Here is a 13,921-nt window from a genome sequence, read left to right as displayed (position 1 = left end):
CGTTGACGTTGAACTCTTTCGGACAGGCTCTGTTTCACCTGCTCACCTGTGTGGAGCGCTACCTGGCTGTGGTTCACCCCATCACCTACCTGAAGCTGAGGCAGGGGGGCGGGGTCAGGGTCAGGAACATCAGCATTGGATGCGTCTGGTTCCTGAGCTGCGGATACCTTACAGTATATTATTGTGCCAGCCCCCTGTTCAACCTAATCTTGTTTTATTGCATGTCTAGTTCATTCACAATCATCCTCTGTTTCTGCAGCCTTTCAGTTCTCTACGTTCTCAAGCGTCCAGGGCCGGGGGGAGGGGGCGGGAACCAGGAGCGGGTTGACCAATCAAAGCAGAGGGCTTTCTACACCATCATGGCCATAACGGGGGCGCTGTTGTTGAGGATGGGTGGGACTGTATTCTGTAATATGTTGTACAATTCATCCGTGATCGCTGAAAGTTGTTTGATGTCTTTGTCCATACTGTGGTTCGAAATGCCGAGCAATTTGGTGTTACCTCTACTGTTCCTGCACCGAGCAGGAAAATTACAATGCAGCAAATCACACACAGAATCAGGATAACAGCGAACAGCCAATTCTCGAATAACAGCATAATTATTGTTGTTGTTGTTGTTGTTGTTGTTATTGTTGTTGTTGTTGTTGTGATCTATTATTGTTGTTGTTAATAATAACAACAACAACAACAATAGATATATATGTAGAATATATATGAAGTGTGCGGTGTAACTTTGAATGTGGATGTGTATAACATGGAGTCCTCTGCATTAAAGCCATGATTTGGAAGAGTTCTGTAACGTGTGATTCTAACAGAGGCCTTCCAGCTAAATTCAACGGGTTAGCGTGCTAACGTTTGCTGACCCTCTCAACACTTGTCATATGGGAAACCTTTGACGATGAAAGTAAAGCTGAATGTCTGTTTTTCACTCACAAACACCTGGATGTTAAAACTTGGCACAGCGTCTTGTGTTATTGACGATAACTGTTCACTAAATACATCTGATGAAACCACAGACAGGACTTGATTTGAATATTTAAAAGTTCATGTGTTCTTTGACTTCAACTCACATTTCCATCAGGTGTTTTGTAAATGTTCTTTCATTTGAACTCCATCTTACTGTGTGTTTCTTCTTCATTGAGACAAAGGTCTTCGGGGAGACTGAGCTTTACAACCTATGAGTTAAATAATCTATTGAACCTTCCTTTTGTTCCCAAATATCTTTTATACCGATAGAAGGTTTTATTTGATGTCAGTGGCAGATATACTGTGTCTTTCCGTGAGGAAATAACGATGATCTCTTTCTTTCATGACTTTATTCCTCTTTTCTCTTCTGGGGTCCATTTGGTTAAATCACTCAGCATTGTTTCCTTTAGTAACTCAGAAATGAGGTCTGATTTTGCATTTATGAGATCTACTGATCATACATTTAAAAAAAGAGTAAAACTTGTGGTAGTAAGTAGGAATAACGTTTCCTTAAAAAGTGCAAAATAGATTTATACCATATGCTTTATGAATAGTCAAACCGGGAGGACGAAACACAAGGGTTGAGTTTAATGCGTGCTATAAGTAACTGTGGTTCAACAGTGAAGGACCCCACTGTACTTTAAACCACACGCTATAATAATGACTTCCAGCGGGTTGGTCTCTTCTTGTTGTTTCGTCTCTCTCTAATCTCCCTGCCGGTCCGCTGCTGCTCTTACTACTTTTAAATCCAGGCTGAAAACACTTCTTTTTGCCGCTGCTTTTAATCAGCTGTTCTTATCTGACTGCACGGTGACTTTGAGTCATGTATTTATTCCTGTTGTCTTTATTTTACTATCTTTGCTCTTAAATGACTGATTTGAAATGCCTTTCTGTATTGTGTTTCTGCTGCACTATTTCTTAATGCTCTTAATGTCTTTCATGATTGTAAAGCACTTTGAATTGCCTTGTGTTGAAAGGTGCTAATAAAGAAACGTGCCTATACATCATTCACAGGTGACTAGTTGAAGATAATTGCCGGGATATTCAAATAATGCCGGTGCAATCTGACCTCCCGCTGACACAACGCTGCCACAAATATATTTGCATTATTTAATCTAGCGTTCACAGGTATCCTGCTCTCACCTGTGCCTCACACACCTCACAGATACGTGCTTTAATGTATCTGGATCGGATCGCAGTGATCAGCAGTCCGTGTTTGAAGACGCCGAAGAAGGTTGAGCGGACAGGTCTCTGCTGAGGTGGGTGAGCTTCAGACATTCAGAGTCTGTTGATTAGACTGTGCTTTCCTCATAGCTGATCTGTTATGGTGAACTTCACTTCCAGGGGGGTTTTGCTGCGGGTCGAGCCTTAACGGGCTCACACCTTTAAGGGCACAGTCAGTTTGATGTGTTGGGAAATCATTGAGGGATTCTTTTTATGATCTACCATCCAATCACTTTTGTTCATTGTTAATTCTGCAGAGTGCTTTTCAAAATAGCTTCACTATGAAAGATGAAGAAAACAGCTCCATGGAAACCAAGCCGATGTTTTTTAGCTGTAATTTGAACACATCGTGATCGTCTTACTGTTTACTTATGACCAACACTCGAAGAGCTCGTATGAACCTCTGGGAATCCCGTCATCCCAGGATATAAATCACGTGCTAGTTCACCGTTAGATGGTGAACTTGTTACGCTGGAAACCCTTCACCCTTCACCGCTGCCATCTTGGCGACGTAGTTTAAGTGTCCCTACCGGCGTGACTGCGGTGAATACCTGTTCTCTCGTTGAAAAACCCCGCTGTTAATTGTATTGGGTTCATTGAGCATTCCCAAGTCATGCCAAGATCAACACATAACCACAAGCTGTAATCCACATCTCACTATCTTCTTCTCTTCCAGGCATCAACATGTCAGACAACTCCTCCTCTTCCTTCGCCAACTACCCCCTTCTTCCTCCCCTCCTTTCCTCCTCCAACACCACCTTTCCTTTCCTCATGGACCATTGCTTCCAGTTCCAAACGATAACCTACATATTCTCTGCCCTCTGCATCATCTACATCCTCCTCCCTCTCCCTTTTCTTCCTCCTCGTCCTGTACCTGGGCTACCAAAGGTCGAGGAAGCAGCGCTCCGGTTCCACGGCTACGAGTCACTCCGACCACTTCACCTATCACTCCGTCTTCATGCAGCTGATTGAATTACTGGGGCTCGCCTTCTTCTTCATCGGCGGCTTCACAAACCTCGCGCTGATGTCCCTTGTTGGGTTCACATTGTTGTTGGTCATGTCCGTCGGACAGGGTTTGTTGTACCTGCTCACCTGTGTGGAGCTCTACCTGGCTGTTGTTCACCCCGTCACCTACCTGGGGCTGAGGCAGGGGGTCGGGGGTCGGATCAGAAACATCAGCATTGGATGCGTCTGGTTCCTGGACATCGGGTGGATGTTTGTATGGAATCTGAGCAGCTATGATGTCAATAAAATGTCTTTGAGATGCGTTGCGCTCTTATTGTTAATCGTAGTTTCTTTCTGCAGCATGTCTGCTCTCTACGTTCTCAAGCGTCCAGGGCCGGGGGGGAACAGGGAGCGGGTTGATCAATCAAAGCAGAGGGCTTTCCAGACCATCCTGGCTATCACCGGAGCTTTACTGTTGAGGTTCGGGGGACTGTTCTTTGGCAGTGAAATGCAAACCACAGCAGCGCAGAGCCAGGGTGATGTGTGTGTGGTTTCCTTATGTTCCTTCTGGGTGGGTCTGCCCAGTGCTTTGGTATTACCTCTGCTGTTCCTTCACAGGGTGGGAAAATGACAGTGCTGCAAACAAAATAGTGAATCAGGATGAGAGCAGGATCTCATGTGAATATATCGTACCATATAAAAGCCACATGTAAACCTTTGAAATAGCGTACGATTAAAAACACAAGTCTAGAAATCATAGAAGAGATTGAAGATGAGTAAAATTGTGAGTGGCACCCCAGGTATAAAGCACAGTGTCATCTGCATAATGTGTGCTAAATGTCAGTGTGTTCAATACTCACACCTTAACTGAGTTATCAAAGGTTCATCTTATTAGACAAAAGTTAACGACCGCTACATTTTTAGCCCCGATTTTACTTTGGTGGGTTTTTACTGTTTACGTTGTTTAAGGTATTTAACTTTTGTTTTCACAAACCTGTTCTAATATAAAGTATCTGACACCAGGGTTTGGTCTAAACGCCCTCAAACCAAAATGCAGATTAAAGTGATGCCAGGAAACAATCTCTCTGTGGGTCAGAAAGGGTTTACTGAGTCCAGAGATATGGAGATGGGGTCAGATGTCTGGTCAGACGGCAGAGACAGCTTACAGAGAATGAATAGGGGATGGATGTCCGGTGGGTCTGCGGGGGCCGAGTGGCAGGCAGCAGGCTGACACTGAGACTGAGATTTCTGATCCTTTCTTTACTCTCCTTTTTTCTGGAGAGGAAGTAAAGGAAGCTCTGGATCTATTTGTTGTTGGAGGTGCAATATCTGACTCAGCAGCTTTCAGACGTGAAGACACTGTTATTGTAATGCAGGACCTTCACCTGAAAGTGGGCGGGGCCATCATTTTGTGACATCGGCACCTCATGCTGTATTCATCTAGAGAACCCTGTTTTATTATCAGTGAATGTGGTTTAATGATGTCGTGGTATAACAATATATGAAAGACCGTATTTCAAAGACAGAATAAATGTCTTCATTCCTCACTCTGTGTTTGATTGTGTTTTCTCGTGTAATATCTGCACAGATGACAGATGATAACTGCCCTTGTATTAAAATAGTGCTGCTGCTGTCCCTGCAGTCCGACCGCCACACAATAATGCCAGAGACACATTTGCCTGTTTTAATCTACCGTAAAAAGGCACTATTAAGTATGCACGATAAGCACTGTCCTGCTCTCACCTGTGCTCCACACACCTTTAATGACAGGTGTGGATTTTAATATATTTGGATCAGATCGCAGTTAACAGCTTCAGAGGGTTTGGAGACGCGGCAGGAGGACGATCGGAAGACACTACGCTGAGGTAGGGGAGCTTTAATCACAGACAGATAGCTTCAATATAGGAGTTCTGTTCAGATTTGAGAGGTTTTAGGATGCCGTTATTCATGTGTATTCACTGTGGAAGCTGATTATTTGAGATACGTCCTGTGTTCAAGGTGATTCAGTGAATAATACGTGCTTTACGTTCCCACACATCAAGATCCATAATCAGCCTTTTCATCGTGGTTGTTAAATGTTTGATTCCTAGTAGGTCAGACTGGAGTGTGTAAGGAGTCGCTTTTAGTATCTAAGAAAACCAAAACGCTGAGTGTTCCAACAGATGAACTTTAGGCCAGAGGTGCATCGATGCTTATGTAAAGTAAATCACGTTGGGTTGCCATGCACGGATCGGTCGCTCTGCTACTCATAATTCACGTTTGGTGCTCATGAGCGACGGTGGTTTAACTGGTCCGACTTTGTTTTCCGTCACGGACAAAATACATTTCCACTTTGACTTCCTTTAGTAAACGATTCTGAACCTGTTAGACCTCGTACTGATACGTAATGTTGAAGAAGTGAAAGGAGGTCTGGACTCTTTAACCGGCCCCTCATGACACCTCTTCTCCTAGACCAAAACTTAACCAACACCAAGATACACACTTTGAAACCATGTACCTGAAAACCATGTGTGGTCTCGCTGGTGATCCTTTGTTGTCTGATAGATTTAAACATCCGTCTGTCTTCTCTGTCTCCCCTTCAGGCCTGCATTTATACAAACATGTCAGTCAACTCTTCCTATCCTGATCTCCCCCTTCCTCCTCCTCTCCTCCCCTCCTCTAACAACACCTATCTCCTCTTTATGGGTGACTGTTTTAGATTCAAAGCACTCATCTACGTCTTCTCTGCTTTCTACTTAGCCTACATCCTCCTCCTTCTCCCTTTTGTAACCTTCGTCCTGTACCTGGGCTACCAAAAGTCGAGGAAGCAGCGCTCCAGTTCCAAGGCTTCGAGTCACTCGGACCACCTCACCTACCACTCCCTCTTCATGCAGCTGATTGAGTTCCTGGGGATTGCCTTCTTCTTCATCTGCGGCTTCATCAGTCTCCTAGAGATGTTTGATTTAGGGATCTCTTTTTTGGTTGTCATGTCTGTTGGACAGGGTCTGTTTCACCTGCTCACCTGTGTGGAGCGCTACCTGGCTGTTGTTCACCCCGTCACCTACCTGGGGCTGAGGCAGGGGGGCGGGGTCCGGATCAGAAACATCAGCACTGGCTTCGTCTGGTTGTTTTGCCTCGGATTGATACCTGTGTTTTATTTAGCCCCCAGTCAGATTCTATATTTTGCTATTTTGCTTTCCTTCGTAAGTGTCCTCTGTTTCTGCAGCCTTTCAGTTCTCTACGTCCTCAAGCGTCCAGGGCCGGGGGGAGGGGGCGGGAACAGGGAGCGGGTTGACCAATCAAAGCAGAGGGCTTTCTACACCATCATGGGCATAACAGGGTTGATACTGTTAAGGTTTGGGGGGAATTTGATGAACAATCTAATTACAAGTTCAATTAACGTTAGCTCCAGTTATGCATGTGGTGCGTCCTTGTCCGTTTTCTTTCTCGGTGTGCCCAGCAGTTTGGTGTTACCTCTGCTGTTTCTGCAGCGGGCGGGGAAACTACGATGCTGCAAATCACACACAGAATCAGGATGAGAGTTGGATTACAGGATAAAGGCAGGATAGACATGGTTTGGTTTAAAGAATGTGATGTACTTGGTCTCATCTGTTGCGGAAATGCTGCGGAAAATAATAACTCTGAGTTTTGGAGTGGGACCAGAAATATCTGCATAAAAACTGCCTTGCAGCGCTCAATCACAAGAATCTTCTTAATTAAATAACGAATGGAACACAGCCCTGTGGCATCCCATACTAAATGTTAAAAGGTTTGATTCAGCAACAGATGTTAGGCAACACATATCATCTAATCCAAAGAATAGTCCAAAAACCAAGACTAATAATAATAACTTCAACTTATACAGCGCCTTTCATGGTACCCAAGGTCGCTTTACAAATAGGGAGGAGAAAAGGGGAGTGGGGGTTAGACTAGAGCCCCGTGGCACTCCAACAGGCAACGCATAAGGGCACAGGTACACGACAAGTAGAAACAAGAGGCTAAGAAACTCACGCAGGCTGGACTTCTGTAATGCTCTTTTTAAAGGCTTTCCCAAAAAGTGAACTGATCAACTACAGCTCGTTGAGAGATCCGCTGCTGGGCTTTTTTTTTAAAATGAGAAAACCAAAGTACACCCCAGCTGTTTTAGCTGATATGCATTCTTTATGCTTTAATATTGTTGCCTATTTCACCTGCTTGTCTTTCCTGAAGTCTTGTATTGCATGTACATGTGTGCTAAAAGGCTTGAAGGTTTGATTTGTATTTACTTTTTCTGCTATCTTGTCGTATTTGACACCATCTAGCTATAAGCACAAAATCCAAGTCCTAAAGTGTGTAGTTAGACAATACTTATTTAAGTTTGAATACTCGTGAATAACATGTTGATAATAAGCCTTCGACACTTTGCTCCTCATAAGTATATTCATTCATCTTATGACAGGTTCATGTCTGCTCAGAGAAAATGCAAAACAGAAGTAATGATGTTTACAGAAGCACTGATGTCGACACTGTTCCGTCAAATCAGGAGCGAAAACCAGATCTTCTGTGAGTTTAATGCAAATGTGTGTTTGCCTGATGAGAGGGTGGAGGTGTCGAAGAACTAACACCTCAGATTACAAATGTAACCAACCAGTCGGACGTATAGCACTTCCAATAAACTTTGCTTAACCTTCAAAGCTATTAGAATGTGATGTCTGTTCAAACTTGTTCTGAGACTCAAAACAACAAGGTGGGGGTTACCTTTCAGAAGTATTTACTCCCCTACTCCCTCCCCATGACTGACCTCAACTTAACCCCAACGGAGTTACCAGAAACCCTGGCAGGGTAGGAACAGGACCCCGTGCAGAGGTCAGTTTATGCGTGTCAATTTAATGTGTTTATATTTATCCTGCCATATTATTTCTGAACACTTAGCGGTGGTGATTAGCTGCACTCAGGTGTATAACTAGGGTCATAGGTCACAAGTAAGGGAGGAACACAGTTGGATTCAAGAGGAAGACCCATAGGAAAGGCTTCAGGAAGGAAGCTGTTTTCTTTTGGTAAGGGATCATGCACATAAACGCACAAACGGTGACTCTTGCCTGGGATACATTTCCCTATCTGGAGCCTCAGCGGCAGTTTCCTTTAAGGTAATGTTCTGTTATAGCCACCAGGACTTTGGCCGCTACACCCCGAGATACTTGAACTCATTCACTCGGGGAAAGGACTCATTCCCTACTCGGAGTACACTTCTGAGAACCAGAATGTTACCCTTTAAATGTACTTGCTGTGAATTTCAGAAAAAGTCTGAAAAGGTTAAACTAGTGATAATATAACATCATGTTTTTACCAAGGTTTTAATTTCATCCGACAGCCTCAAAACTCTCGCATGCATGAACATCACATCGCTTGAATAAATTAATAAAAAACACAACAACTATCGTTTAAATTTCCTCCATCTTCAGAGTCACGTTGCAGCTTCCCCCCCCTGGTGGCTCTTCATGTGTGTTTTCAGACAGTGGCTCTGAGTGAAGGCTTTGTCACAGATGGTGCACTTGTACGGTCTCTCCCCATTGTGCGTCCTCATGTGGACCGTTAAGTACGTTTTGCGAGCGCACGCTTTCCCGCAAGTCCCGCAAACAAATGGTTTGGCGCCCGAGTGCACCGTGACGTGGTTGTCCAGGTTAATCTTTCGTTTGAAGCACCAGCCGCAGTCGGGGCAGCGGTACGGTGTCTCTCCGGTGTGGACGCGCATGTGTATGGTCAACGGGCCCTTGGTGGTGAATCCCTTCCCGCATTCGCCGCAGTGGTATGGCTTCTCGTTGGTGTGCGTGCGCATGTGGATCTGCAGCTGCTTGCTCGTCAGGAACATCTTGCAGCAAACGTCGCAGAGGTACGATCTCTTTCGGTCAGTGTGGATCTTCTCGTGTTGCCTCAGCGTCCCGGGGAGTTTGAACCGCCTCCCGCACACCTGACAGGCGTGAGGTCTCTCCCCGGAGTGGGTCATCTTGTGACGGGATAGCGATCGGTAGTCGCTGAGGTGTTTACCGCACACTCCGCAGAGGTGCGACTTTTTATTTCCGTGCATCTCGTGGAGCGCCTTGTGATTCTCTAAGCAGACTTTCAAAGCGAACGCGTCTTTGCAAACATCGCACTCGTACGGTTTCTCCCCGGAGTGGGCGGCCACATGCTCATCCAGGCTGAGCGTGCCGAGGAAAGACTCAGCGCAGACGTGACAGTCGTGGGTTTTGTGTCGGCTTTCAAAATGATCCGTCAACAGCTCTGAATGCTGTCCGCACACGCCGCAAAGACTCTCTGTTTTGTCCACGTGACTCCAGGCGTGTTTGATCAACGCGGTTTCCAACTCGTGCTGCACTCCGCACACTTTGCAGGAGAAATCATCCACGCTTTTCTCCATTTTTACAGCAGAGCGTTTGGCTTTTCCTTTCTTTTTCGTCTTTAATAAACACAATCCAGAGTCGCTACTCAAGTCTGGCTTCCAGTCCTCATCGCTGACGCTCGCCTCGTCTCTTTCCACAGCGCCAATTCTCCTCTCCTCTGGCTCCGATATCCCACGATCCTCGGTACCTGCTGCCTCTGTTTCAATGTCTTGCTGTGATGTTGAGAGGTCTTCTCCGCTGACTTCAACTTCCTGAAACAGGCTGCTGTGGGAACAAGGAGTAAAGATTAAAGAGGGAACTAAAGTGACTACATCCGTGATGGTATTTATGCTTTTTAGTGGCCAAAAACATGGGGAAAGGAGTTCAAAAATAGGAGATGAAGATTCAAAGAAACACAAACTAGATGTTAAAAGACAGACGGTTAAAGTACAGAGTGACTTTGCCTCAAAATTACCCTGTTTCGTCACACAGGAAGTCTCCAGTGTTGCTGTTTCCTGTCTGTAGAGGATTCATCTCTTCCTCACTGGCTTCCGGATCCTTTTGCTTCAGTAAAAAAATAAAAAGTCAGATCTGGCGTTTGAATTAAGCAGACTTCTACCTTCAGGTCAAATCACCTTCAGTCGGATGTAGAGAGGCGTGTGTCTGTGGATCTCCTCCGCCGTCAGTGTTTTCACTGTAAGAGGCTTCAGTCTCCGTCTCTTGTCGGACGTTAAAATGTCAAAATGTTCATTTTCTGCGCACAGGGGAATGCTGCCCCTCAGGAAGTTCATGAAGTCTTCCTCCATCAAGCCTTGGGGACATTTCAGTTTCAGCAGGGGACATTTCTTTAAAACTGACAGAGAAAAGAGAACAATTTTTACTCGTTTACAACAATTTCACAGGTATTGAGACGGTCAGAAACAACAGGAATCAGTGGTTTTAGATGATATTTTTTGGGATAAAGTCTGTTTTCCTTACCTTTATTCGAGAGCACATCGGTGTTAAAATCCTCCAGGATGCAGATCCTGAGCTCCACGTGTTTCTGACTTTCAATAATCCCAGGGTTCCTCTTTTTAGTCTGACACCTGCTGGAGAACAATGAGGGTTCATTATTGGGATGAAACTATTTAATGATCCTGTATTTGTTCATTAAAACACTTAATAAAATAACCTTGATGGCGTTTGATTGGTCGAGTTTTCTGGATGCTCCTCCTCATCTTCATCCTGCTCCTCTTCTTCAAGGCAGTTGCCCTTCTCTCCTTATATAAAAACCCAGAAATAAATTCTATCAAACAAAACTCCGATTGAAAACCCTGCTTTTCTAACTTCTATCGCCTACATTTTTATCATTAGGAAAACTTAATGAAACACCATCAAAGACATCTCTTGTGTCTAACCTTTAATTCGGTTTACAAAAAGCAGCAAGGCGTGAACAGGAAATAGCCAAAAATCAGATGTGTAACTGTGATTACCTTCCCCAAGGACACACATACCCAAATTAAAAAGGGCAATTATGTGTTAATTGGTCAGTTATAGCAATGCCGAATTAAAATGCATTTCATTATCATTAGATAAACGTCTTAAATGTGTTAATTGAATATATGCTGAAGATTTTATATACACGTAAACATTAAATCGCTAAATATCTTAATGGACTTCGGCATCTCCGTTTCTAAACCTAACTATACTTTATAGAGGTTTTTTGGTAAAATAAATACCCATTGTTTAAATAAAAACAAAGCGGAATTAAAGACATTTTACTATCATTAAATAAACATCTATAAATGATCATTTTAAATATTTACAAACACGTTTATATTATATCAATAGATATGTTAATGGACTTCCGGAACTCAATGCTTTTGTCGTTTTTGATGAAGTCAATTAAATACTCGCTTGTATGTTGAAAAAAAGAACGAATTGAAGAGTATTTAATGTTCTTTAAATATACGATGTACCTTGTTCAATGTAAAGCATTTAGAAGGGTTCAAAACAGCTTAAATATTAAATTGCTAAATATCTTAATGGACTTCGGCATAGATCTCCCTCTCCGGACTTTAGTGGATTAAAGGTAAAATAAATACTTGTTTGCAAGTTAAAACAAAGCCGAATTAAAGAATAAGTGTTAATTGATAATGACCTACCTGCTGTGTTAGGTGTGACCCGATCCTGAAGGAGCTCCAGTTGGATCGTCTGCCGGCTGATCTGCTGTCTGAAGCCCGAAACCTCCTCCTCATATTCGGCTACAATTCTGTCCACAGCCGCTAAGATCTCCCTGGAGGCCGCGGAGAGTCTCTCGGTCACGAAACCTCTCAGAATCTCCCCTTTAGACATTTTAAACACACCTGTTTCAATGCAAACTGTTAGGATATTTCATGGAGATGATTATTATGGCCTGGCATTGTTTATTTGCCCGATAACGTTTCCGGTTTCGGTGCCTGCATGAATGTCATCCGAGTCGAGACAGAGACCAGAGTGACGTGTTCCCTTTCCTTTGTCTCTGATAGGCGATCAAATAAAATGAAGACATCATTATAAAAATGACTTTAAAAAAAAGAAAATCAGTCAAAGAATTGTGCACACAACTATATGTATAGATGTTATAATATATTCCTTTGAAACATTTAATAAATCGAGAAGCTAAGATAAAATAACTCGAAAATAAGAAATTAAAATTTGTTTCCACCTTACATTAGGCCAAATAAAAACATTTTAAAAGGTTTTTTGACCAATAAAAAACAGGAATTTGCCCTTAGAATATTTATAGTACAACATGTGTGTAATTGTTCAAGGTAAGGTTCATCTAAAGTAATACAAATCCTCCATTTCCGTAAAAATCCTCCATTTCCGTAAAAAATCCTCCATTAAAAGGTACATACTTGTCATCAGCCCAATGTTTGACGGTAGAATTTAGGTTTTTATTGCAATAACAGACAAAAAACACAAGAGGGAGCCCCGACACAGAGCAGCATGCTGTATAATATATACATTAGTCAATACATAGAACACAAATCCTAAATCCTGAGAGAACATGAACATGCAGTGCTGCATGCATCATCCAGAGAGCAATACATACATATATGTGAGCCAAACATGAGCTACCAGAGATGTTAATGCAGTCGAGATCATTCAAAGAGGTTTTAAATCTGAGCTAAAAATCAGGCAACAAAAAGTGCCTTAAAATTCAACTTCACATTCATCACCCCTCCTCCTCCTCATCTCTAAGCCTCTCCTCCTTCTCTCGTTCTATTTTCACCGGCATGCTCGACTTTCTGGGCTTCTTCTTGGGCACGGGATCACCTGACTCCCACCGCCGCTGCCGATTGGGTTTCTGCGTGGAAGGAACAACCAGGGGGACTAGGGAGGGAGGTGAGCCCAGTGAGGAAGCAGTCCGAGATGGGGGAAGGGGAGACGGTGATGGAAGTGAGGTGGAGTCGATCGTGGTGAAGTTGTGGTTGGTTCCTTGGCTTTGTTTCTGGGGTAAATGGTGAGGAGAAGATGGAGGGGAGTCAGTTTGAGGGGGTGTGTTGACCCGGTATTCCTGTTGGGGGTTTGGATAACCATTTAACCAGTTTCTCAGGGTGTGTGCGCGCACTAATGAGTCTTCAGTGTTGTGCATGTCTTCGTCTTTGTATATCTGCGCCTCAGAGTGTATCCCTGAGTGTGGGTCAGTGTGTGTGTTTCTGCCGGCGCCTGTGTGTAACCGCGGGTTTGGGTTAGCGCTGTGTCGGTTTCGGCTCCGCAGCGAACTGAAGACCATGGTGCAACCGGCCACCGTGCAGCGATGCTTGATCTTCAGGTGGACGGCGTTGTAGTGGATCTTCAGCGTTCCTGCACAAACCAGAAGGAAATTAGTGCTCTTGTTAATTTGATGCAGATTCACACAGCAGATGGACTGTTTTGGACCAGAAACTACAAGAAGATCAAAGACTCAACTGAACCCTGAGACTAAGACACTTGCTCATTAGAAGACCCAAAATTACACCTTTTTGACCAACAGATTTTATAATCAAACACTAGGAAAGTCCAAATCCAGCAACCTCAAAGCAAACCCTGAAGAACACAAACACAATGCATCAGCTAGGAACTGAATCCTTGGGAACACCAAGAGACTTAACCGGCAGAGGCTTCAAATTGATTCCTTGACCAACAAAACAAGACACAAGATAAGTAGAGGAGCTCAAATGGAGCCTAGTGGAACACCAATACACAAGTTCACTAGTAGAGCCCTTAAACTGAACACTAGAAAGGTCCAAAACCGCAGAGGACCTTGAGCTGAACCTTTAGAACTCGAATGAAAATGAAATAGAGTATTTCAAACTTAACTCTGAGGAGCATTCATTTATTCTTAAGTTCTTACACTCCCACCTTTATCATAGAAGCTTTTCCCACAGCCGCCACAGCAGACCCTCCCCTTCCGACCTCCTGCCGGTGAAAGAGAAGAGAGGGAG

The 13,921-nt window shown here is 43.8% G+C and overlaps 1 protein-coding gene across 2 annotated transcripts; it reads right to left on the bottom strand.

Annotated features, from left to right (window-relative positions):
* Window positions 1–7,511: 7,511 nt before the first annotated feature.
* LOC134876169 (zinc finger protein 239-like) lies at window positions 7,512–11,922 on the bottom strand. Of its 2 annotated transcripts, none has more exons than XM_063901062.1 (6): window positions 11,615–11,922; window positions 10,642–10,729; window positions 10,449–10,558; window positions 10,106–10,323; window positions 9,946–10,034; window positions 7,512–9,755 (listed from the first exon to the last, which is right to left on the bottom strand). In XM_063901062.1, the coding sequence occupies exons 1-6, from the start codon at window positions 11,802–11,804 to the stop codon at window positions 8,558–8,560; spliced, it is 1,893 nt and encodes a 630-aa protein (XP_063757132.1). In that variant the 5' UTR covers window positions 11,805–11,922; the 3' UTR covers window positions 7,512–8,557. The 2 variants fall into 2 exon arrangements, with proteins under 2 accessions (XP_063757132.1, XP_063757133.1); XM_063901063.1 differs by having other exon boundaries at window positions 10,449–10,555.
* Between the last annotated feature and the right edge of the window lie 1,999 nt (window positions 11,923–13,921).

The sequence above is a fragment of the Eleginops maclovinus genome, chromosome 14 (genome assembly GCF_036324505.1).
Source record: "Eleginops maclovinus isolate JMC-PN-2008 ecotype Puerto Natales chromosome 14, JC_Emac_rtc_rv5, whole genome shotgun sequence".
NCBI lineage: Eukaryota > Metazoa > Chordata > Actinopteri > Perciformes > Eleginopidae > Eleginops > Eleginops maclovinus.
This window is presented reverse-complemented; position numbering and strand designations above follow the sequence as displayed.